Source organism: Cololabis saira, chromosome 16 (assembly GCF_033807715.1).
Source record: "Cololabis saira isolate AMF1-May2022 chromosome 16, fColSai1.1, whole genome shotgun sequence".
Classification (NCBI taxonomy): Eukaryota; Metazoa; Chordata; class Actinopteri; order Beloniformes; family Belonidae; genus Cololabis; species Cololabis saira.
This window is the reverse complement of record NC_084602.1, coordinates 41111763-41139172: the sequence shown is the minus strand read 5'-3', so window position 1 is coordinate 41139172 and position 27410 is coordinate 41111763. Positions and strand designations below refer to the sequence as shown.

General features: G+C 44.4%; 1 protein-coding gene across 2 annotated transcripts; it reads right to left on the bottom strand.

Moving 5' to 3' along the window:
- Positions 1-442: 442 nt before the first annotated feature.
- On the bottom strand, positions 443-27410 carry syne3 (spectrin repeat containing, nuclear envelope family member 3). 2 transcript variants are annotated; one of them, XM_061744130.1, is made up of 18 exons: positions 27366-27410; positions 21982-22132; positions 19241-19413; positions 17299-17608; positions 15936-16091; positions 13682-14068; positions 12395-12531; positions 10785-10959; positions 10377-10559; positions 10166-10309; positions 9704-9838; positions 9247-9408; positions 7173-7345; positions 5382-5700; positions 4793-4936; positions 2792-3028; positions 1582-1635; positions 443-1506 (listed from the first exon to the last, which is right to left on the bottom strand). In XM_061744130.1, exons 2-18 carry the CDS (start codon positions 22123-22125, stop codon positions 1324-1326), a joined length of 3216 nt encoding a protein of 1071 aa, XP_061600114.1. In that variant the 5' UTR covers positions 22126-22132; positions 27366-27410; the 3' UTR covers positions 443-1323. The 2 variants fall into 2 exon arrangements, with proteins under 2 accessions (XP_061600114.1, XP_061600115.1); XM_061744131.1 differs by lacking the exon at positions 27366-27410 and having other exon boundaries at positions 1582-1632.

The following is a 27410-nucleotide window of genomic DNA, read 5'->3' as shown; positions in this document are numbered from 1 at the left end:
CAAAATCAAAATCAAATTAAATCAGGTGCAGGTGGAGATCAGGATGGAGCTGCAGGTTTTCTTATCTTCTCTTTAATTGTTATTTTACATGTACAAAATAAAAATCAAATCAAATCAGTATTTTTGCACATGTATATTATTCGTTTTTCGGGTTTAGTATTTCTTTTGTACATTGCTCATTTTTTAATTATTTAGCTATTTATTGTTTTTTTTTTTTTTTTTAGGATATACTTTATTATACCTTTTCATACTTCATGTGTATTTTGTAAAATTGTTGAGAGTGTGTGTGTTTGCTGCTGCGTAAGTAAATTTCTCCTCTGGGGGATCAATAAAGTTTATTCTATTGTTCTATTCTATTCTAACAATAAAACACAACGTAAAAAACAAACGCCGGGCTTCAGAACCACGGAGGTCACATGACACAAAAGAAAACACGGAAACAGCGGATCAGATGATTTAATGAGTTTAACAAACAAGAGTAACATGAACATAAAAACAAAAGAGTCACGTCAAACTTCATCTGAACTTTTTTCCTGCCGGAATTCAAGCTTCCGACTTTTGCATAGAGATAAACTTAGCGCTGCGCCGAGACGGAGGTTGCCATGACAACACGCCTACAGAGGGCGGCGGTTGCCATGGCAACCACGCGGAGTGTGTGGCGTGTTTCTGGCTGTGCTATCAATGTACTATCGATTAAAGCTTATATTTTGAAAGTTTGGTGTTGCGGCGGTATTAACACTGTCGTCTGAGGACGTTACCATGGAAACAACAGTGTTTCTGCCGCGGGCCGGACCGGACCAGACCTGCCTAGACCAGAAAACACCGGAAACAGCGGATCAGATGATTTAATGAGTTTAACAAGAATAACATGAACATAAAAACAAAAAAAGCCACGTCAAACTTCATCTGAAACTTTTTTCCTGCCGCAATTCAAGCTTTTGACTTTTGCATAGAGATAAATAAGCGCAGCGCTGAGACGCAGGTTGCTATGGCAACACGGCTACAGAGGGCGGAGGTTGCTATGGCAACACGCCTACAGAGGGCGGAGTGGAGTGTGAGGCGTGTTTCTGGCTTTCCTATCAATGTCCTATCAATTAAAGCTTTTATTTAGAAAGTTTGGTGTTGGCGGGCCGTCGTAGCTTGGCTACGTGGGCGGCGGGCCGTCGTAGCGCGGCTACGTGGGCGGCGGCCGTCGTAGCTTGGCTACGTGGGCGGCGGGCCATCGTAGCGCGGCTACGTGGGCGGCGGGCCGTCGTAGCGGGGCTACGTGGGCGGCGGGCCGTCGTAGCGCGGCTACGTGGGCGGCGGGCTGTCGTAGCGCGGCTACGTGGGAGGCGGGCCGTCGTAGCGCAGCATGACGCTGAAGGAGCGGGCGAAGTTGTTGGCCAGCGAGCAGCTGGTTCCGTCGTCCATCAGCGGCAGCAGGAAGGAGAGCAGCAGCAGCGCTAGCAGCAGCAGCCAGAACAGCAGCGCCAGACGACACACCCGCTGCAGCAGCCCGGCTTCCTGCAACACAGTCACGTGATCAGTGACATCACAAAGGGGGCGGGGCTCACGGCCGGGCGGCCACGGCGACGTTACCTTCTGAGGCTTTGGTTTGGCGGCTAGCTCGTCCTGAAAGGCTGGGAGTTTCTGCTGCAGAAAAACACAGAAAACCTCCGTTAGATGAACAGAAACACTCTGTGTGCGTTTACATGGGAAGTTTAATTCCTCTTTAATTCCGATTTAAAATCTGTAAAAATGACCATGTAAACGCCTAATTCCAAATGAAAATGGCCATTCCGAATTAAACTTAATTCCCAAGTAAGTGGCTGGTTTATTCCGATTTTAAATCCAAATAGAATAATTCTGCAATCATTACTGTAACTGTTTTTAGGTTATCTGAATCGCTGGTTGTGAGAATACATGAAAAACTTGAATTTGGTGAAATTATTATATAATTATAAAATAGCCAACACATATGTGTCTTAAAAGGGCCAACATACAAGACTGTAGTAGGTTCTGTATTGGTAGAATATTGATCACCTACACTGGTTTTACTCAGGAGGTTCTGACAGGGCGAGTTATGGTCAACTGTTTGAATGACTCCTAGCTGGCTCGCCAATTTGAAATGTGGGCATGGGGTTCAGATGGGGTTTATTAAATCCAAATAGAATAATTCCACGATCATGTAAACACTCATTCCTCTTTAAATTAATTCCAAACAAAGTTTCAAGATGCAGCAGCAGTAAACGCTGGTCAAGAGCAGAGACCATTTATTTAATAAATAGAAATCATTAAAAGAACAGATGGAAACAAGAAACATCAAAATTGTGATCTTTTGAAAGTTGTAGCGGCTAAGTTAGTTTTTCTTCCGGTAGTTTAACTTCCGGTCCCCCCCCTATCCAATCAGAACCTTCCCAACCCCCAGACCTGGAGAGGAATTGGAGAAAGACCATCAATCGTGTTTTCCATGTAAACCTCAATTCGGAATTACAATTTTCCAAATAGTTTAATTCAGAATTATTTAATTCCGAATTAAAAAACATCATGTATCCGTGGCCAGTGAACCTACTCGTCTCTGAAGAGCTCAGATCATCGGAGCAGACGGAGGGAGCTTTGCTGCCACCTGCTGGTCGCAGAACGACACTGACGCAGAGCATAGATTTTTAGTTTATTTTACTGTTTTCATTTTGTTTTGTAAAATAACTTGTACAAGGCTTAAGACCGAAATAAAGACTATTGTATTCTATTCAATACAGGGTTCAGTACACCCCCCCCACCACAATCCAATCCCTCCTCCTCCTCTCACCTTCGTCCTGGTCCTGCGTCTGGCCCTGATGTCGACCACGTCCTTCAGCTTGGACTTGTAGAGCATCCAGCGGTAGCGAAGCTCCTCCAGAGACACGTCCTCAGCTGGACCGGGACCAGCTGGACCGGGACCAGCCAGACCGGGACCAGCCAGACCGGGATCAGTCGGACCGTCGGCGCTCTCCTGGAGCAGCAGCTGGAACTGGTCCTGACCCCAGGACACCCTGGACCGGAGACCCTGCAGCAACGACAACACAGAAGGACGTCAGTGATCCAGTCTAGACGCTAAACTGAAACATCTTCAGCAGCTGGAACATCTGGAAACCGCAATATGAGAGACATGAAGCCTCTCGTCATTTAGGATTTTACTCACAAGTGTTCTACACGTCTAGGACACACCAAGAACAAAGCTAGAACACGTCTAGAACAAACCTAGAACACACCCAAGACACGTCGATAACACACCTAGGACTAGGGCTGGGGATCGATTCAAATATCAAGAATCGATTCGATTCCGATTCTTAAGATTCGGAATCGATTATCACGATCCGATTCGATCCGATTCGATATTGATTTGGGTTACTGTTAACAGAGCCGCCTGGGAGATTTGTGAGGCCCTGTGCGAAATGGTGGGGGGGGGGGGGCCGCGAAATTTTTGGGTTTTTCGGGTCGGATTGAGTGTCTTTATGTGCAATTTTAACTCTCCAATCATCAAAATACTGGATACCTTCCCCTGCCTCATCATCATCTCTTGCCTCGACGCGGGGCCCCACGGCTGCTGGAGACCCGGTTGGATCGGTGATTTTTGTAACAAATTTATCAAACGAGCCTTTCAGAGAAGCATTAAACTCTTCCATTTTCTTTAGTTTTTTTCTTTTTTCATCCCCTGATGGAAATTTCCTGAATCTGTCTCGTTCTCTCCACATTGTGTGACAGTTTGTTCCAACTCCACCGTCTGGATCAGAGCAGCTTGTGTCTGCGCTTGGTCTGATCAGTTGTATTGAACAACAGACACATATATTTATTGATATGCACAGACTAGTACTAGTGTCCCGACTATGTCTGTTGATATCTATAAGGGAAAAAACGAAAAACAAAAACGAAAAAAAAAAAAAAAAAAGTTGTAATGTAATAATGAATTTTATTTTTTTTTTTTTTTTTTTTTTTTTTTTTTTTTTTAAATCGATCTTTAGACATATGAATCGATTTTTAGGAATTAATATGAGAATCGATTTAAAATCGACTTTTTCAACACAGGCCTACCTAGGACAGATCTAGAACACACCGAGGAAAGGTCAAGGACACGTCTGGGACACACCTCTGGCAAGTCCAGGTCACATCTCGTACATGCCGAGGACTCACCTAGGACTCACCTAGGACACATCGATAACACATCTAGGAAAGGTCTAGTACACACCTAGGACACATCTAGGATACAGCTAGGAACGTTCTAGGACACATCTAGAACACACCTAGGAAATGTTTAGGACACATTTAAAACACACCTCGGACACATCCAGGTCACATCTCATACATGCCTATGACACACCGAGGAAAGGTCGAGGACACGTCTGGGACACACCTAGGAAACATCCAGGACACATCAAGAACACATCTAGGACACGTCTAGAACAAACCTAGGACACGTCAAGGACATACCGAGGAAAGGGCTAGGACACATCTAGAAAAGTGAGAATGTGTGTGAATGTGTATGAATGTTGGTGGTGGTCGGAGGGGCCGTTAGGCGCGATATGGCAGCCACGCTTCTGTCAGTCTGCCCCAGGGCAGCTGTGGCTACAAACGTAGCTACCACCACCGGAGAGAATGTGTATGCATGAATAATGATTTAGGTAAAGCGCTCTGGGTGCTTTGAAGGGCGCTATATAAATCCAAGTCATTATTATTACTATTAAAAGGTCTAGGACACGCCTAAGAAAGTTTTAAGACACGTCTAAAACACACCTAGGACACGTGTAAAACACACTTCGTCGTTGACTCTTACCTGCAGAGTTTCCTGTCGCGTCTTGACCGTCGCGTCGCTCAGCTCCGCCTCCTTCACGTTGATAACACCTGACAGGATCTGGTTCTCTCTGGACAGCCAGTCCTCAAACTGGTTCCACCTGGACCCTTTTCTGCCCTGCAGAACCTGCAGAACCACCAGGCCGTCGTGAGAAACCTTCATCATAACTCTGTCACAGGCCGGCGAGGACAGACCCCAGGGTGGACCGGCCACTAGGGCTGCAACGATTCATCCACGTTGTTACAAAAATCGATAATCAAAATTGGCGACAATGAATTCCATTGTCGACAATTGTCTCCAGACGTGTTTTTCCAACGGAGTGAGGCGTCTCACTTCAATACAATCTCTGCCGAGCGGTGGCGGTTAAAACAAAAATGACAGCGTCCTGTACAGAAGCTGCGCGTAACAAAACTTCAAAAGTTTGGGAGCCTTTTAGCCTCGATACGGTGAATAAAAAGATGACTTCAATCACCATGGATACAGGGACAACCCTGTTAGCTCACGCATGGAAATACATTATTAGCAATAACCCGAATTTTGACTGCATGTAAACGTAGTCATTGAAAGGTACCGTGGAGGGTGAAGCTGAAGACTTCATGAAGACGTTGGACACTCCTGATCCTGATCCTGGTCCTGCTCCTGGTCCTGGTTCTGATCCTGGTCCTGGTTCTGGTCCTGGTTCTGATCCTGATCCTGGTCCTGATCCTGGTCCTGGTCCTGATCCTGCATACATGCTGGCCTCTCCTCGTCCCTCACCAAACACGGAACCGTCTTTGGCTTCGAGACCGAGCCCACATCCCCGGACTGCTGGGACCAGGTCTGGTTCTGGTTCTGGTTCCGGCTCACCGCTGAATGATCCAGAATCCACCTCCGTGGAGCCGCTCAGCAGCCTGATTGAGGACAAACACTGTTCAGACCTGACACCTGGACGCTCATTTAGTCACCGGCACACACCTGACCAGCGTTGTGCATGAACGAGTTCATTTCTGTGAGAACATTGAACTGAACACAACATATTTGAAAATAAAGAACTTGAACTTGTTCATTCTGCAGATCATGAACTGGAATTTGAACTGTTCAGATTTTGTGAGTTTCAGCTTCACTTTTAGGTACAATTATTACAGAATACATTTCACCAGCGGGCGGCACATTTAAAATACTCGACAAGACGACGACTTCACACTACATTACCCACAATGCAATGGTGCGGTGCATCTTTACATGACCAGTGAAGAGAGAGACGTTGCAGACACAGATGATGATCATTATCATTATCTGCGGCAATTTTACACATCGTCTCCCAAAGAGTCCGACGGTAAAAATCTAACCTTTCTGTGCAAATTATGTCCACCTGAGAAAACAAGTCTGAACTTACTACTACCGTATGCAGGATACGTAGGATATGTAGGTGCGTAAGAAATGTAGGGTACCTAGGTACATAAGTACGTAGGATACGTACGATACGTATGATACGTATGGTACCTAGGTATGTAGGTACATAGGATATGTAAGAAAGTAGGTATTTAGGATATGTAAGAACGTAGGAACGTAGGACAAGTAGGTACGTAGGAACCTAAATACTTGGGTACCTAGGATACATAGGATACGTAGGATATGTAGGATAGGTAGTTACGTAGGATACGTAGGTACATAGTAACGCAGGTACGCAGGAAACATAGGTACGTAGATACGTCGGTACACAGGACAGGTAATTACGTAGGATATGTAGGTACAGTATGTAGGTACATAAGAACGTAGGTACGAAGATACGTCGGTACGTAGAATACATGGGATATGTAGGTATGTAGGTACATAGGAATGTAGGAACGTAGGATACGTAGGTACCTAGAATACATGGGATATGTAGGTATGTAGGTACATAGGAATGTAGGAACGTAGGATACGTAGGTGCCTAGGTATGTAGGTACGTAGGATATACAGGATACGTCGGTACGTCGGAGTAACAGCACGGTGTTGAAGCTGTTGTAGCTCATCTGGTTGCATTCAAGGAGGACTTGATGATGTTGTTGAGACTCGTACCTGTGCAGGTTGAGGCTGGTGTCGTACAGACTCGTACCTGTGCAGGTTGAGACTCGTACCTGTGCAGGTTGAGACTCGTGTCGTACAGACTCGTACCTGTGCAGGTTGAGACTCGTGACTCGTACCTGTGCAGGTTGAGACTCGTGACTCGTACCTGTGCAGGTTGAGACTCGTGTCGTACCTGTGCAGGTTGAGACTCGTGTCGTACCTGTGCAGGTTGAGACTCGTACCTGTGCAGGTTGAGACTCGTACCTGTGCAGGTTGAGGCTGGTGTCGTACAGACTCGTATCTGTGCAGGTTGAGACTCGGTAGTGACTCGTACCTGTGCAGGTTGAGGCTGGTGTCGTACAGGTCCACCCACAGGTCCCGGAGTCTCTCCAGGTCTCTCAGGATGTGGACTTGTCCGTCGGCCGCCGTCTGGGCCAGAACCAGCTGAGCCTGGACCTCCGTCTGCTGCAGCTGCTGCTCCTTCTCCGGGAACTCGCCCAGCGCCCTCTGGTGGACACCACGACACACACACGGAAGTTCAGGATTTATTAAAGTTTAGCCCCTTGAGATGTGCCGTCTCATTTACAAGGGGGTCCCAAGTAAATACAACATTACAATCCATCACATTACAGCAGTGTTTCTCAACCCTGGTCCTCGTGGGCCCCTGTCCTGCATGTTTTAGATGTTTCCCTGCACCAACACACCTGATTCTAATTAAATGTCCTCATTAGCTTGTCACCAAGGTCTGCACAACTCTGTTGATGACACAGGTACTTTTATCACGGTGTGCTGAAGCAGGGTAGCATCTAAAACATGCAGGACAGGGGCCCATGAGGACCAGGATTGAGAAACACTGCATTACAGTATAGAGCAGGCGTCGGCAACCCAAAATGTTGAAAGAGTCTGGAGCCGCAAAAAATGAAAAGTCTTGTATAAGGCTTATAATGAAGACAACACATGCTGCATGTTTTTATATTAGTTATAACTGGGGGAAGATTGTTTTTTCTCATTATGCACTTCGAGTAAAAGTCGAAATGCTGAGAAAAAAGTCAAAATGTTGAGATTAATGTTGAAGTACAATCTCGAGAAAAAAGTCAAAATGTTGAAAAAAAGTCTAAAGGTCGAGAAAAAAGTCTAAATGATGTGTTCTGAAAGGAACGTAACACAAATCTACATAATGAATTAATAATACAGTCAGAGGGTTAAGATGGGTATCTGGAGTATTTTGATAAACAATATCTGCATAATCAACAAGTGGTAGTTTGAGTTGAGACACGTGTTCATCCTGCACTCAGGCTAACCGTTGCTCTCAACTTAAACTCTCCTCTGGTCGGAGACGTGTCCTCTGGTCTGAGACGTGTCCTCAGGTCTGAGACGTGTCCTCAGGTCTGAGACGTGTCCTCTGCTCTGAGACGTGTCCTCTGCTCTGAGACGTGTCCTCTGGTCCGGGGACGGAGCAAGAACGGCCTCAGTCCGACCAGATAAACCTCTGGTCTGACGTTTTCTTCATCAATGACTACGTTTCCATGCATCAATAACCCTTTTCTAACAAGAATATTAGCAATAACCCAGTTTTGTACGGCCATGTAAACACCAATAACCCCTTTGAATAACCGGAATTTGCTCATATTCCGGTTTTTAAAAACCCGATTATGATCCCAGGGATAACCCTGTTTGCTCACGCATGTAAATGGAATATTCCAGTAACCGGAATATTAGCAATAACCTGAATTTTGACTGCATGTAAACGTAGTCAATAACATTTTCCACCTGCGTTCTTTCACAGACAGAAATATCCAAACACATGTATAACTCCCCTCTCACTGTCTGGAGGCTTTTAATCCACTCCAGACATGGTTACACTCGTGAAAAGATTTAGTCTGGTTTTAAAAGACCGATCAGAGACCGTCCCTCTGCTTCCCAACCGAACCCTGACCGACCGACCGACCGATCAGCGGAACTCGGACCTCGGCCTCAAAAACATAATTAACTAACTAACTAACTGACTGACTGACGGGTCACCGGACTCAGACCTTGGCCTCGTAAAGATAATTAACTAACTAACTAACTAACTGACTAACTAACTGACTGACTGACTTACTGACGGATCGGCATATGTCAGACCTCGGCCTCGTAAAGATAACTAACTAACTAACTAACTAACTAACTAACTAACTAACTAACTAACTAACTAACTAACTAACTAACTGACTGACTGACTGACGGGTCACCAGAACTCGGACCTTGGCCTCGTAAAGATAATTAACTAACTAACTAACTAACTGACTAACTAACTGACTGACTGACTTACTGACGGATCGGCATATGTCGGACCTCGGCCTCGTAAAGATAACTAACTAACTAACTAACTAACTGACTAACTAACTAACGGGTCACCGGACTCGGACCTCGGCCTCGTGGCGTCGGCCCTCCACGCTCCAGCCGCCCGCCGGGCTGCTGAACGACTCCAGCTTCTGCCTCATCACCATCATCCACTTCTCCACGCCCAGCAGGTTGCCGTGGAAACACTCGTGGTCGCAGACGGCGTCCTCGCTCTCTATGGCCTTGGCCTGGAATGAGAAAAGGGGGCAGGAGATGAGAAAGAAGGGGCGGGAGGGCCATCAGAACCAGGTTTTAGGAGGTTCTATGCAGTTCTTTATGTCTATTGAGTAATCTGCAGTAATCAGAGCGTAATCTAATAGTGGGAATGACGTGTTCTTATCTGTTCTGGGAGGTTAGGGTGCACTAGAGTTAGGGTTAGGGTGCACTAGAGTTAGAGTGCACTAGGGTTAGGGTCAGTTAAGAACCCGTCCTCCCACCACCGGGTGGCGCTGTGAGCACCACGGCCGCCCCGTGGAGACTCACCGTCACCGTCCGGTGCAGATCCGTCCAGTCCCCGTGGAGCTTCTCCAACCGACTCCTGTTGCTCTGACTGCTGGAAACCAGCGTCTCCATGGCAACGATGTGAGATTCCAGGTCCTCCAGGTCCTTGTGGACCACCTGAGGAGAAGAAGAAGATCTCAGAGGACTCAGGTCTGGTTTCTGGACGTGCTCACTGAACAACAAATCTCAATATAGACACATCAAATATGGGGTTCCACAGGGTTCTATTTTGGGCAGCCCACACAACTAGACATAAACACCTTATTATAGGAAAACAACGTAAACTTGTGGGAACAAGTTTGAGTGTTGTGTGTCGAAGAAACACAGATCTGGAATGAGTTGAATGATAAAAGCCTTAAAAAGTCACAGTCCATCTCCAGATTCAAATGCCAGTTAAAGAAACAATTGCAAACAGCTGCACCTCCTGCCGGTCAGGCGACTCACCATCAGCTGGTCCAGCCGGCTCTTCTTGGCCAGGATGTCGGGCTGTGGGACGTCGATGGCCTGCAGTCTCTCCCTGAAACCGGCCAGCGTGGTTCTGATCGACCCGTAAGCCTCGTCGAAGTCTTTGGTTCGTGAAATCAGGCCCTGGAACAGAACCGGGTTAGTCTCAGGTGTTCTGCTGGTTCTGGAGACGTTACGGAGCCGCCGGTACCTGCAGCCGGCTCTTCCTCTGCAGCAGCTGCTCCTGCAGCAGCTCCCGGTTCCGGACGGCAGAACTCAGCTCCCCCTGGAGCCCGTCGGACCGATCCGGGCCGAACACGGAGTCCAGCAGCTCGCCCTTCACCTGCAGCAGAGCCAGACGCTCCTGCAGGCGGGAGCCGTCCTCCAGCAGGCCCTGGAACAGAGAGGACCAGGCCGTAGGGTTAGGGATAACCCCGGGAACCTTAACTCTAACCCAGGAACCAACCCAGAACCAACCCAGCTCCCTACATTCCCCCAACGTCCTGCTCCCCTGCATTCCCCCAACGTCCGGCCTCCCCTGCATTCCCCCAACGTCCGGCCTCCCCTGCATTCCCCCAACGTCCTGCTCCCCTGCATTCCCCCAACGTGTGTGTGTTACCTGGATCCTCTGCAGCTGCAGGGCGATGTGGCAGAAGTCGTTGACGTTGGCCGATCCCTCCATCGCCGTGGCGACGGCGTGGCTCCACTGGCCGTAGAGCAGCAGAGGATCCTGCAGGAAACTCCTCAGGCCCAGTTCAGACTCCGACACCAGCCGGGTCGCCCTGCACTTCACACTGACAACCAGAACCAGGTGGTCAGAATCGGAACCAGAACCTGCTCACAGCATAGTTCAGGGGTGTCCAACCAGTCAGTGGCTAAGAGACACAATTGGTTCCTGTGTTACTGCAAAGATCCACATCAACTACCCATGATCCCTCACTCCCTGCTCTCTGAGACAGAAAAATACCATTTGAAAACGGAAAGGTGAAATCCTGCAATCTGATTGGTTGTTAACTGTGGTATAATGATCTGATTGGTTGTTAACTGTGGTATAATGATCTGATTGGTTGGTAACTGTGGTATAATGATCTGATTGGTTGTTAACTGTGGTATAATGATCTGATTGGTTGTTAACTGTGGTATAATGATCTGATTGGTTGTTAACTGTGGTATAATGATATGATTGGTTGTTAACTGTGGTATAATGAGCTTATACCACGGCTTCTATTCTAAAGTCTCATCACAGCAGATCATTCCACGTCAGGGAAGCAACAATGTTTCCATGGCAACAACCAACTGGTACAGATTATTGACGGTTACAGCAGGTAGCAGAAAGTAGCTGGTGTTAAAGTTTATTTTTTATTTTCGTTAACAATTAATAAGTCATGTTGAGGGTAAACGTTGATCTCTGGGGAGAAGCTAACGTTAGCGGGGAGGAGCTAACGATGGATGGATGGATGGATGGAGGAGTTCCTGTCTCCGACATGCGGAGCTACGGAGAGATCGACTATTGTTTTCCACAGTGGGGATATTTTTACTGGATAATGTGTATTTATGATTAATTAAGAACTACATAAATTATATTGTGAGTTCCTCTTTCATATTTACATTATTGGTAACCGTTTTATAAAAGCATCACTTGACGTCGGGTCGGAGACGCCGCTCAGCTGTGATATAATGCGCATATACTACGGCCTGTTGGGATGTGTTGCTTAAATATTAATATTTGATTCATATTATTTATATTAAACTCTCCCACTCTGTTAAAACGTCCTGTGTTCATCTTCATATTTTCATTTGGCCGTGCATTTTTCCCTGCCATTTTGAGAGTGAAGCGCTGGCGCCCGTATAGCTCAACAGGTTGATCAGGCGACTCATGTAAACCTTCCCCTGTACAGCAACGCAGGTTCAATTCCAGTCGCAGCATATTTTGCTCGCCACTTCCTACGTGTCTGTCTTTCACTGCACCATCAGATAAAGTCGCAAGAGCCGCATGACAGCGGGAAAAGAGACGCATGCGGCTCGCGAGCCGCGGGTTCGACATCCCTGGCATAGAGGCTCCGTCGCCATCACAAATCACTGATCAACTCGTGACGACTTCGGTGTTCGGCTCCTGCTCAGAACTCATGAACTTCCTGTCTGAAGCAGCGCCTGACAGCTGTTTCCAGCTGTTTCCAGCTGTTTCCAGGAGTTCCCAGGTGTTTCCAAGAGTTTCCAGGTGACACTCACCTCTGGTGTTCTCGAACCACGGCCAGCACGTCGTCCGACAGGTGACGGGAATCTCCGGAGAACCTGAACAGATCCTTCAGCTGAGACTTGAGCTGCTCCACCTGAGACTCCTCTAGTACCAGAGTGTTCCTGACGCCCTGGAACACACACACATTGAGGTTTATTTGGTCATTAATTTCCACCTTGTCCCTAGACTACAATCCTAATCCCGATCCCGCATTGTTTTTTTTATGGCCGCCTGCAGGAGAGTTCAAACCGCCCGCTCCTGCCAGATTTGTGTTGGGTCCCGGGGGACCCGATCCCAATTCAGCCCTCTACTATTTTATTATTTTACCTCTTTTCTTATTATTTTATTTTATTTTATTTGTTATTTAAGCGTAGTCTTAAATTAAATACTGAAAACTGAAAACCGCGAATGAGATGTGTACCTGCGGTACTCTACTGCCCTTAGTTTTCAGCAACTTGTGCATTTTATTATGTTACCTTCTTTTCTCAGAATTTTATTTCATTAGGGCCCGAGCACTGACAGTGCGAAGGCCTTATTGTATCTGTAGGAATTTTCCTTGTTTTCCTTCCGACGAAATGAGGGCCTTTTTTCCCCCTAAACGTGCCCCAAAAGTCACCAAATTTTGCACCAAGCCAGGCCTGGTGATAAATGTGATATTTAATAGTTTGCATTAATGGGCGTGGCCTAACGGCTCAACAGCGCCCCCTAGAAAACTTTGTTCCTCAAGCCCCACAATACGGTTTGACGTACATGCACGAAAATCGGTACACACCTGTATCATGTAACAACTTAAAGAAAAGTCTCTTGGCACCATGGCCGAAACCCAACAGGAAGTCTGCCATTTTCAATTAATCGTGTAATGAACAGTAACGTGCACCCAGGTGTGTTATACATCAAAATGTGCGTCTCCATCCTGCGACGACACGCATTACTTTTCTCAGTCAAAAGCGTTACCGTGGTGACGATAGATGCCAAAAAGCGCGCCCCTCCTTCATCTGATTGGTCCATATTTGATAGTTCCTACTTTCTGCCATAACTTTTGAATGGTTTGATATAAAGAGTCATGGTGGTGTCATCGGTCTCGGTTTGAGTCCTTGACTATAATTGGTGAAAATTGCACACGCGAGGGCCCGTTCATCGCTACTTGCAGCTTTAATTGTATTTGTTATTTACTGTCTAATTGTGTCTTGCCGCTTTTAATGTTGATGTAAAGCACTTTGAATGACCTTGTGCTGTATAAATAAACTTGCCTACTACGGACCATAAAGACGTCATCGTACCGTGTATTTCCTCCAGCGGCCGACCATCTGATCCTCGGAGGGGTCTGGGGTCCCGTCCCGGTTCTCCTGGTCCCTGTTCTCCCGGGTGTCCCGGGTCCCCCCCAGCTCCCGGTCCAGCCCCTGCAGGAGTCCCCTGAGCCGGCCGATGTCGTCCCCGAGCCTCCGGCAGCGGTCCAGGTACTGGCCGTGAGCGTCCAGGCGTCCCCGCAGCCCCTCGCCCGCCTCGGCCAGGCCCTGGCGCAGCCGCTGCCAGCCCAGACGCAGCTCCTCCGCCTCCTCCTGCGCCGCCGCCGCGCCCAGAGGGGACGAGGACGACCGCACGCCGTCCGCCACCAACTCCAGCTGCTGCAGAGTCTTCTCCTCACAGGCCACGGCCTCGTCCAGCACCTGGGAGACCGGACGCATCGGTAAATGTCAAGAAACAATTCAATTCTGATTCTGAAGATTCAGAATCAATTATCACGATTTGAATCCATCCAAATTGATTCCGATATTTGATTTGTTTAATGACTGTTTATTTGTATTCTTTTCTGATGTTTTGTGTAATTGTTTTTCTTTTTTGTTTTTTATTTAATTTAAGTTTGTGTTATTGTTACGTTTGTATTGTTATATCGTTACGTTTGTTTTATATCGTTACGTTTGTATTATATCGTTGTATTCTTTTCTGATGTTTTGTGTAATTGTTTTTCTTTTTTGTTTTTTATTTAATATGCTCGAAATAAAGATTTAAATTTCAAAGTTCAAAAATATTCATATAACATTTGTGTGTGTGTATATATATATATATATATATATATATATATATATATATATATATATATATATATATATATATATATATATATATATATATATATATATATATATATATCTTTGGTTTTTTGCATAGAAATTAAATTAATTTTGATCATAAAGAAATATAGTTTAGGGGGTGGGATTTAATACGTTTTTACTTCTTCCTACTCCTTTTCGAGCATGTTAATGATGTTATGATGGATGCATGTTTTTATTTATATTTTTTTGTTTTGTTTTCTTACTTACATTTATTTATTATTGATTATTATTGTTTTGTTTTGTATTCACTACTGTTTCATGTTCGAAATAAAAATTTCAATTAAAATCAATTAAACTGTAGTTCTGCAACATATTAATACTAGTATTATATTCAGATTCAACAGCAAGTATTGCAGCTAATGATGCTGTAAGGACCAATCAGCTCCCAGAATGCTTTGATAAACATAGTTTTTAGCATTTTATGCAAATTTAATCCCCAAGGCAGTATATAAAGTAATGAAATATAAACAATTTATGCAATTATAACTGAAAACTGTAATGTTTTCATACCTTTAAACATATTTAAAGGTAAAAACATGGCACTAGTTATTCTCATGTCCAATAAAACATTCCTCTTTTGGGCATAAACATGCGCATGTGTGAATTAAATGACGTGACTACTGGGATTAAAAAGTACCTGCAGGGCGTGCAGCAGATTCACCTGTACCAGCCTCACCTGCAGCAGATTCACCTGTACCAGCCTCACCTGCAGCAGATTCACCTGTACCAGCCTCACCTGCAGCAGATTCACCTGTACCAGCCTCACCTGCAGCAGATTCACCTGTACCAGCCTCACCTGCAGCAGATTCACCTGTACCAGACTCACCTGCAGCAGATTCACCTGCAGCAGATTCACCTGTACCAGACTCACCTGCAGCAGATTCACCTGCAGCAGATTCACCTGTACCAGCCTCACCTGCAGCAGATTCACCTGTACCAGACTCACCTGCAGCAGATTCACCTGCAGCAGATTCACCTGTACCAGACTCACCTGCAGCAGATTCACCTGTACCAGCCTCACCTGCAGCAGATTCACCTGTACCAGACTCACCTGCAGCAGATTCACCTGTACCAGCCTCACCTGCAGCAGATTCACCTGTACCAGCCTCACCTGCAGCAGATTCACCTGTACCAGCCTCACCTGCAGCAGATTCACCTGTACCAGACTCACCTGCAGCAGATTCACCTGTACCAGCCTCACCTGCAGCAGATTCACCTGTACCAGCCTCACCTGCAGCAGATTCACCTGTACCAGCCTCACCTGCAGCAGACTCACCTGCAGGGCGTGCAGCAGACTCACCTGCAGGGCGTGCAGCAGACTCACCTGCAGGGCGTGCAGCAGACTCACCTGCAGGGCGTGCAGCAGACTCACCTGCAGGGCGTGCAGCAGACTCACCTGCAGGGCGTGCAGCAGACTCACCTGCAGGGCGTGCAGCTTGCTCTCAGCCGGCTCCTCCTGCTCCATCAACTCCGTCAGCTCCCTGGTCTTGGTCAGTAACCAGGACTGGAACCTCTGGACGCCGGTCTGGAACTGCTGGTGCTCCTCGCTGACCTTCTGCAGCAGAGCCAGGCGTTCCTGAGGAAACATTTATAGGTTTTACTTTGGTCAACATGGTGATTATTTTGACCGAAAAGGTCTGGGCTTGAAGCAGAAATATGATCTTGCCTTTTAACATAATAGAAAAGAACAAAAAGATGCAAAAAGATGCAAAAAGAACAAATGAAGTATCATGAGGCTACACAAAATAATAATAATAATAATAATAATAATAATAATAATAATAATAATAATAATAATAATAATAATAATAATAATAATAATAATAATAATAATAATAATAATAATAATAATAATAATAATAATAATAATAATAATAATAATAATAATGTGTGTGTATTGTGTCTATACATCAAATCCTACATACCGTATTGGCCTGAATATAAGACGGGGTTTTTTGCATTGAAATCAGACTGAAAAAGTGGGCGTCGTCTTACATTCGGGGTCTAGACGTTATACCCATTTACACCGCTAGATGGCGCCAGATATCTTTAAAGCCAATGCTGAACTTAACTCCCCAGGCCATAGAAACCCCTGTCACGAAGAAGAAAAATAAAAAATACCATAAGAAAGAAAAGAGAAAAAAATAAGAGAAGAGATAACAGAAAGTGGAGAAACGTAGTTTCTCCAATGTGTAGAAAAGTGGGTGGAAGTTCGGCAGGTAAACCGGCAGCTGAGGAGAAGTTATGATGCAAACTTCAAGATAATGATTTCAAATAGTCAAGATAACATGCTTTTTCTCTCGAATATATTGTTATAATCATTTGTTTCAGATGTACTGTCATTATTTTCTGTATAAAAATATAATTTTGTGTTAAAAAAAAGTCTTTTTTTCAAATTTGAGTCTTGAAAAAGAGGGGGTCGTCTTATAATCAGGGTCGTCTTATATTCGGGTCAATACGGTACTATACATGCATATGTTCATACCGGTGTACACACACACACACACACACACACACACACACACACACACACACACACACACACACACACACACACACACACACACACACACACACACACACACACACACACACACACACACACACACACACACACACACACACACACACACACACACACACACACACACACACACACACACACACACACACACACACACACACACACACACACACACACACACACACACACACACACACACACACACGTGTACATTCTTCTCTGTTTGCTGATTCAGCTTCTCTATAAGTGTGCCCCTCACCTCGGCCCGGTCCCGGACCTCGTTGTAGTCCTCCCTCAGCCTCTCCTGGGCCTGCGGGTCCAGACTGGGGTCCTGGGTCCGGTTGTGCAGCGCCGCCGCCTCGTCCAGCAGCCGCTCCAGCAGCGCCGCCTGGCCGTGCACGTCGCTGACGGCCACGCGCTGCTGGTCCAGCTGCCACAGCTTCTCCCGCAGGCCCGGCTGCAGCTCCGGCCCGGCGTCCAGGCCGCGGCGCTGCCGGACCAGCCACAGCTGCAGCTCCTCGCACGCCTTCAGGAACTCAGACCAGTGCAGCCACACCCACTCGATACGGCTGAGAGGGAAGGGAGGTTTATTTATATATATATATATATATATATATATATATATATATATATATATATATATATATATATATATATATATATATATATAACACAATTCAACACAAGGTAAGTGTTTTACATCAACATTAAAAGCGGCAAGACATAATTAGACAGTAAATAACAAATAAAATTAAATATGCAAGCAGCGATGAACGGGCCCTTGCGTGTGCAATTTTCACCAATAAAAGTCAAGGACTCAAAACCATGTCCGATGACACCACCCACGTTTCTTTATGTCAAACTATTCAAAAGTTATGGCAGAAAGTAGGAACTATCAAATATGGACCAATCAGAAGAAGGGGCGGGGCTAATTTGCACCAATTATGTTCAAGTACTCAAAACTGAGTCCGATGACACACACCACCCACGACTCATTATATCAAACCATTCAAAAGTTATAACAGAAAATAGGGACTATCAAATATCAACCAAAAAGTCTCTTGGACCAAAACCCAAACACCAACAGGAAGTCGGCCATCTTGAATCAAATGGCCGATTGTTCGCCATTGTCACGCATCATATTTGAACGAAAAATCCCTAGGACTAGTTTGTTCACTTCCTGTTGGTGTTAGGGTTTTTGTGCAGGAGACTTTTTGGTGCGTCTTGACATGTTCTACATGTGTAGCGAATTTCGTTTTTCTATGTCAATCTGGGTCGACGGGCTCGATTGTATAATTGTATACATTTTCTAGGGGGCGCTGTTGAGCCGTTAGGCCACGCCCATTAATGCAAACCATTAAATATCACATTTTTTGCCAGGCCTGGCTTGGTGCAAAATTTGGTGACTTTTGGGGCACGTTTAGGAGAAAAAAAGACCCTCATTTAGTCGGGAGAAGGAAAAAAAAGATAAAGAATTAAAGCTGCAAGCAGCGATGAACGCGTGCAATTTTCACCAATAAAGGTCAAGGACTCAATACCCTGTCCGATGACACCACCCACGTTTCTTTACGTTAAACCATTCAAAAGTTATTGCAGAAAGTAGGAACTATCAAATATCGACCAATCAGATGAAGGGGGGGCGTGCTTTTTGGCGTCTATCGTCACCACGGTAACGCTTTTGACTGAGAAAAGTAATGCGTGTTGTCGGAGGATGGAGACGCACATTTTGATGTATAACACATCTCGGTGCACGTTACGGTTCGGCCCGTATTAACGGCTGAATGAATGGCATAAATTGCGGCAAAATTACACGAATAATTCAAAATGGCCGACTTCCTGTTGGGTTTGGGCCATGGCGCCAAGAGACTTTTCTTTAAGTTGTGACATGATACAGGTGTGTACCGATTTCCGTGCATATACATCAAACCGTATTGTGAGGCACAAAGTTTTCTAGGGGGCGCTGTTGAGCCGTTAGGCCACGCCCATTAATGCAAACCATTAAATATCACATTTATCACCAGGACTGGCTTGGTGATAAATTTGGTGACTTTTGGGGCACGTTTAGGGGGAAAAAAGGCCCTCATTTCGTCGGAAAAATAAAAATAACAAGAACATTTCCTACAGATACATTAGGGCCTTCATCACCCTGTCAGTGCTCGGGCCCTAATTAAAGAGGAATTAAACGGGCCCCGGCGTCTCACCTGTGGCAGTGGACGATGTAGGTTCCCGTCTCCTCCCACAGCGTCTTCAGGTCCCGGAGCTGCAGGTGAGTGCTGCTCTTCAGCTCCTCGTCCTCGTCCTGCAGGAGACTCTCGGCCGCCAGCAGAGCCGCCTCCATCTTCAGCCGGCCCTCGTACTCCGAGTGCTGGATCTTCTGCAGGAGAGGAGGGAGAAGGTTTGAGATCCGGGCGTACCAGAGTCGGTCCAGGGACCAGAGTCGGCTACATTCGAGAACCAATTCTCCTGAGCATCAGGACTAGGACCAGAGTCCTGGTCCTGATGTCAGTACCTGTACTCTGGTCCTGGTCCTGATAACCGAACATTTCAGAAGCAGGCATGGATTCACAGTCTTCCCCCTAAATCACCAGAATCTGGAGGATCTTCCAGTTTTGTTCAGCAGGATTCCATCTGGAGACCAGAACACATCTAACCAGAACCAGATGTTGGGCCACAGTCCTATGTCAACATGGGAAGCCTTCATTACAACTTTAAGGCCCGACTCTCAGACCAGCCTTGATTTTCTTACAGTTGACTGCCTGGTTTGAAACAAAGGAACCTCCATAATGACTCAGAGCCCCAGCAGGATTTGCATTTACGGCCCTTCGGGGATAAGGAACAGCCTCCTCATTGTACATGGACCCCAAACCGCAGGAAAGGCCGCAGCCGATTTATTTTTTGTGCCTGGGAGGATTTAGTTTAAAGTGGTTAGTGTTGATTGTGTTTTCTGTTGTTTTGTGGTGAGAGATAAAGGTAGCGATGGTGAGAGATAAAGGTAGAGGTGGTGAGCTAAAGGTAGCGGTGGAGACAACGGTGGCGGCAACAGACTGGCATGTAAGGAATAGCAGCTACTTTGAGACTGATTTCGCTGTTTAGTTGTTATTTCCTGATGAGTCAGGTGGTGCCCCGTTTGGATTGATTCATTCTGATAAGTCATCTTCTTTATTTATTAGTGCCACGGCTGCAGCAAGAGGCACTCCTCCTCCAAAGCTATGCAATAGCAAAGGAGGAGGAGTGCCTCTGGCAAAGCCAGAGGCACTAATGTTATCCTGCGGGTTTATTTTTCTTATTCATTTTCCGGAAAAAACTTTGGTTCGCTACTCCTCCTACAGCTTTGAGAAAACGCGAAAAGTAAAAACGTAGAAACGTGCGCCTTAAGCGGGAATCGTGTGCTATGACTTTTATTAGCGATTGGCGTGCACGTTTTTGCGCAACGTGCAAAAACGTGCGCTTTTAGCGCCATCCGGAATGCCTTGGGAGAACTTTGGGGCCTCACCACTCGCACACCGTTACTCGAAAAATTCTGAACCGATTTAGAAAGTTGTAGGCCCTGAATTTAACTACAGTACTGTGGATTTTAAGAGCGATGGCACAAATAGTTTTTGCACAAAGTGCAAAAACATTTCCAAATTTCCAAACTAATGGGGAGATTTTTCCATGTAAGTGAATGGGGCAGAATGTTACAGTGTGGCTGGAAGGAGGTTGGAAAAACTCCAAATTCACCTTTTTTCAGAGTCACGTATCTTTCTCATACTTGCACGTAGAACTGTCATTCAAACTTCAAAACGGAGGAAAACTTCTCTTCTCTCTCCAAACCTGGAACTGTTTTTTCCTAAAATGTACACTTTTCAAGATATGAGCGCTCAAGCGAGGACTGGAAATCACTTTTTTGTCAAATCTAGAGTGTAGCTGTAGACATAGGTGTTGGGATTCATATAATGTGACTTTGACAGGCGGGGTATGCACAAAATTTAAACGGCGATGGCTAAAGCGGCGACAATTCCTGCCTCAGTCTCCATTTACTTCAATGTAATCAAACATTTTCTTCAAAAAAATCTCACTTTGTTTTCGAACTGCCGTTATTAACACATTTTAAGGAATATCTGAATAAAATTAAGATTGTCAGAATCTGCCGGGCTCTGTGTCTCTCACGATGTCTTTGTTTTTCTGCTAGGAGCTATGGTTTTCTCACAAATCAGAGTTATTTGAGGAAAGCTGGGGTTTTTCCTCACAGCCAGTCCGGAACCTTCCTCATGTCGAGGTTTTTGTTGCCCGGCAACCAGAGCTCAGCTGTTGACTGATTAGACTGACCCAGAACTGGTCACATGACCCAGTCAGTACAGACTTCATATACTATAACCTGGAAAATGGAGAAATCTGAACCCTGACCTTTTGACCTTAGATGATCCCCAGTCCTGCTGGGAACAGGTTCATGGGATATATATGTATATGTATATATTAATTATTATATATAAATATTTTATATATATTAAATACTCCCCCCTTATACACGCACGCACGCACGCACGCACGCACGCACGCACGCACGCACACACGCACACGCACACACACACACACACTGTTAGCGGTCCCGTTAGCGGTCCCAATAGCGGTCCCAATAGCGGTTCTATTAGCGGTTCCATTAGCGGTTCTGTTAGTGGTTCTGTTAGCCTATTACCTATTTTCTGTAATAACCTTTGAATGGTTTGACATAGAGAGTCATGGGTGGTGTCATTGGACTCGGTATTGAGTCCTTCACCTTTATTGCTTGTAAAATGTACACAAATGTGCAGCAGCCCGCCGTGGCACTCTCGAAATTTCTGCGAGGAAATTGTCTACTTATTAATAACTATTGTAAGGCAATTATGAATAACTCTAATAACTGAACCAGCCCCCCCTTTGTGGCCCAACACAGACTGGACTGGGACCAGAACCGGCGTCTCACCTCGGTCTCCCGGAGCCGGGCCTCCAGGGCGTCCCGGGGCCCCTGCGTGTTGTCGTTGGCCCTCAGCCGGTCCTGGACGGCCCTCATCCAGGACAGAGCTTCCTCCAGGCTCTGCTGGAACTCCTGCTGCTGCTGCTGGGCCATGGTGGACCTGCAGAGACCAGGTACACATTTATATGGACGGAACCGGAGATCTAGGACCTGCAGTTCAGGACCAGAACACTGCCGGTTACATTATTTTTTTTTAAATTATTTTTCAAAGCAAAGCAGCAAAACCAACACAACGAAAATAATACAGAGCACATGGTAGGGCTGGGCGATATGGACCAAAAGTCATATCTCGATATTTTCTAGCTGAATGGCGATACTCGATATATATCCATATTTTTTCTGTGCCATAATTGGGGTTTCCCCCAAAGCATTATAGCATAGCATCTCTGTTAGCAACTCTGTTAGCATCTCTGTTAGCATCGCTGTTAGCATCTCTGTTAGCTTCATTTTTTCTGAGGCAAACCCTTAAAAAACAGTCAGTTTTAATACAAAGCCTCGTGCCAAATGTCACACAGGTTCCTTTATTAACAGAGGTCTGCACAATATCAAAATGTATAAAACAAATGAAATAAAAATAAACTGCCTGCATATATAGAATAAAAATGCTTCTTGAATAAAATAAAACAAATACCCCTTTCCTGCATAACAATTAAATTAAAATACACTGTAATTAATACAATGTAGACAGTAACAGGCAGACTTTTCCACTGAGGTTGACAGTTGTGCAAATAACAAAACATTTGTGCAAATCTCAAATAAAACATTCAAGTCAATTCGTCACAAAATAAGCTATATCAAAACCATATTTTTTTTTTTTAATCGATATAAACGATATTGTCTCGTACTAGGGCTGCACGATTAATAGTTAAAAAATCGCGATCTCGATTCATGCTTGAACGCGATCTCATTTCCAAATGACGACGATTTAAAAAAAAAAAAAAAAATTTTTTTTTTTTTTTTTTTTTTTAAAGATGGCTGCATAAAAAAAGGACTAGGCCTATGTTCTAGGTTGTTGTAGTCTTGTAGTCCTGTCATGGTCAACTATCATGTTGTCATGTTTGTTATATTTTGTTAATGATTGTGGATTACATTTGGAGAAACATCTACCTTTCTCATCACCTGACACATATTGCACATAAATAGTTAAAATTGTTATTGTTAAAATTATTTAAAGACAAGAGAGATGTTTATTGTTTTTATGTTCAATGTCAGCTGTTACAGCAAAAACCAGCCAGAGGAATAATTTGTTGCCTCAGAACTACAGGATCTGTTACAAGTCCCCTTTCTGAAAGGGTGTTCAACTCAGAGAGGAACAAATATTGTTCAAAATTGTTATTATTGTTTAAATTAGGTTTGTGTAAAGAAGACAAGAGATGTTTATTGTTATTATATTTTTGTTCAGCTGTTGCAAAGTTAAAGTAATAAGTGCAATACATTTTATATTGGAAAAAAATCGTGAGAGAATCGTGATCTCAATTCTAAGCAAAAAAATCGTGATTCTCATTTTGTCCAGAATCGTGCAGCCCTATCTCGTACCATATCGCGTTTGATATATATCGATATATTAAAATCTTGATATATCGCCCAGCCCTAGCACATGGGTACAAGTGGACATACAGTAGACTGTTATCATGCCAATCTATACATTAATGGAGCTTTCAGACCCGTGGCCCGTTAGTTTTGTTCCGATTCAGGGGCTAAATCGATACAGTTGTTTCGATACAGTCTGTAGCGGTTCAAAGCTGTTAACAAATGAACCAACTGTTCTCTGATTGGTCAGAAATGAAGGAAGGAGTTTCCTCTTCCGCACCCCGGGATAAACAACACGCCTCTTTCACAGAGAGGGCGCAAAGCGCAGACCGCCGCCGGCTTTCATTTATGTGCTACCGGCGCAAGAGTGGGCCGCTCTGCGGGCGAGAGGCCGCCTGCCGCGGGGTTTGTGCTGCACAAACCCTGCCCAAATTGAACATTTTTTAATTTCACTGTGCCGTGCTGGGACGACATCTCGGCACGTCCAATAAGAGAGAAGGTGGTGGAGACCGACTCTTCTCTTTACACAATGAATGGAGTTGTGTCCGTTGCTGTGTGGATTATATATATAAACTTTATTACAGGCTCTAAAGCAGAGGTTTTCAACTGGTTTTATTCTAGTCCCACCATTATAACCAAGAAGCAACTCGGGGACCAACTGCTATTGGGATGTTCGTTTTATTTTGCACCTTGCCTTTAAATAACAGTATGGGCTTATATAGGCTATTTATTTGCACCAGTGTCTATTTTTATTTGCATCTTTTGCTATAAAAAAAACAACAAACTAAAAAACAGTCAATGAAAAATGACTAATAGGAAGCCAAGAGGCTTATAATAAAGTTCACTCTCCTTCATTTGACATAATTTGGATGGGTGAATTATTCAAAAAAACTGAATAGTAAATGGAAAATAAATTGAGTTTAAATAAATAAATATTTTTTAAATTATTGTTTTCCATTTACAGTTTCACGGACCACCTGCAATACCGCCACGGACCACCAGAGGGCCGTGGAGCACCTGTTGGCAAACCCTGCTCTAGTGGTATTGCCTTCTCATTTTATTTATTTATTTATTTTATATATAATGTATCTATTTCTTCATATATTGTATCATAATGATGACGACAATGACTATTATTAATATTGTTGTTCTTGTTGCTATTACTTAGGGCTGTGCGATTAACCGATTTTAAATCGGATTTATTAATCACAATCGATGTTAAAAAACGGAAAATCGGAAAATGGATTTTCCTTTTTTGCAGCTGCATTACAGACAGAGCTCGTCTAGTCGTCTTTGTTTGGTCAAGAAAATTGTAAATGTTGTCACTTTACTAAACTCAAGGAGGATTTACAGGATCTTTCAATTGCACTTCATTCCCAATAGGGACATTTGTTTGCTATTTTTCTTTAAAAATAAAGATAAAATATTTGAAACAATTTATTCCATTGTGTTTTGTAGTTTTACCAAAAAAATCAAAATCGAAATCGAAAATCGGGTTTTCAGAGAAAAAAATCGGGATTTTATTTTTGTCCAAAATCGCCCAGCCCTACTTATTACTGCATTATATGCAGTGTTTACTTGTGTTCTTGGGGTTGGTAGGTCTTGACTGGTGTGTGGGCGGGTTTCTGTGTGAGAGCCTTATGTGTGTTGTATGTACCTGCTTTGTAATGTGTTGTATGTTTTTTGTTGGACCCCCTCGAAAACGAGATGATTCATCTCAAGGGGGTAAACGTTAATAAAATGTACACGGAAAGAACCAAAGTTCCAGGACCCGGCAGTCCAGGACCAGAACACCGGCCACGGTTACATGAATGAATGAAGTTTATTCAATCATGACAACACAAAAACAACACAACACCAAAAATCATTGTGCACAGCATTGACATTTCACACAAAACCAATAATCATGTTGAACAACGACTGAAAAGTAGTGTTGTCCCGAGCGATCAGGCCGATCACGGCATTTTCAAAACATCGGTATCGGCCAAAAAAGTATCGGGACATACGTAGTTATTAATGTTTTTAATATATATTAAATCGTAACTTTAATTCTGAATTAAAGAGGAATTAAACTTCTCATGTAAACGCACTGAATGTCAGAAACCAGTAGGAAACAGCAACTCCTCCCTCAGGAATCTGCCTTGGGCTGAGTCATCAAAACAATCCGGGTTTCCTGAACATTAAACATTCCTGCAGCAGAAAACTGGAAAACTGCAGAAACCAGAGACCTGGAACCTGGAAAACTGCAGAAACCAGAGACCAGAACCAGAAAACTGCAGAAACCAGAGACCAGAACCAGAAAACTGCAGAAACCAGAGACCAGAACCTGGAAAACTGCAGAAACCAGAGACCAGAACCTGGAAAACTGCAGAAACCAGAGACCAGAACCAGAAAACTGCAGAAACCAGAGACCAGAACCTGGAAAATTGCTGCTCCTATAACGTACAAAACACCTCCTTTTTCAGTATAAATACGACTGGATTGATGACAACAGTTTGTATTTCTCTCCTACCCATGTGGTTTGAGAAAAGTGAGGAAAACATTGTGCATGATATAATAAAAGCTTGTATTAACTTTGGTTCTTTTCCCTGGTTTTCTTACGGTGCAGCAGAAAAACAAACACGAGGATCTTTCAGACCAGAACCTGGAAAACTGCAGAAACCCAGAGACCAGAACCTGGAAAACTGCAGAAACCCAGAGACCAGAACCAGAAAACTGCAGAAACCAGAGACCAGAACCAGAAAACTGCAGAAACCAGAGACCAGAACCTGGAAAACTGCAGAAACCAGAGACCAGAACCTGGAAAACTGCAGAAACCCAGAGACCAGAACCTGGAAAACTGCAGAAACCCAGAGACCAGAACCAGAAAACTGCAGAAACCAGAGACCAGAACCTGAAAAACTGCAGAAACCAGGGACCAGAACCTGGAAAACTGCAGAAACCAGAGACCAGAACCCGTAAAACTGCAGCAGCTGAGACACTAACTCTTTCTGACAGAAAAGAAACCATAAAAACGTGTGACTCATTTTTGAATGAGTCACTTTAACCACAACATTCTTCTGTAGCAATTCAAGCTGCTCCGGTCTGAACTAACGTTCCCTAAACTGCTGAATTAAACTCTGCTGCTTTGCCAAAAAATGCTCCCTGATGGTTTTCTACGTTTGTAGACTTTATTTTTATTTATTTATTTAGCAATACAAGACAAATTGCACAATAAATGTAAAAACATTGAAATAACATGGAAGGAAAGGAAGAAGCCTGGTGGGTTATATACAATCATTTCTATATGTGAATAAAAAACAGCTACAATTTTACTGCTTTACTCCCTAAACCACTTCCTTGTCTCTTGTCAGGCTGTCATTGTAAATAAGAATGTTCTTAATGACCTGCTGGTTAAATAAAGGCCAATGACTGAATGAATAAAAAATAAAGCCATAGAATTTTTTTTTTCTTCTCTTTATCGTATAATGTTCACAAAGTGTAATGAATTCATGTCATGGGTAAATGTATTTTGAAGGATCAAATATTCAACATCCCATATTATCATTTTTAAATCGTGCAAGAAATGATGCAAACTTTGAAAATGGACTGTGCGCATGCGCAGAAGCAGACAGTAAGGACTGACAGAAACACCGGTGATGACAGGTGAGACTGAGGAGGTTAGGACCGGAAACTCGCCGCAAAGCACCCTGGGAGAGTTCTGGGGGGTCTGGGGGGTAAAGGGAACCAGAACCAGAACCTTTAGAACCAGAACCGGTTCTGAAGGTTCAGGTTTAAGGAGTTTCTGCAGCAAAATCACTCACCTCGTCCGCGCAGCTCCAGAAGCGACTGGAAAAGTTCAACAGGAA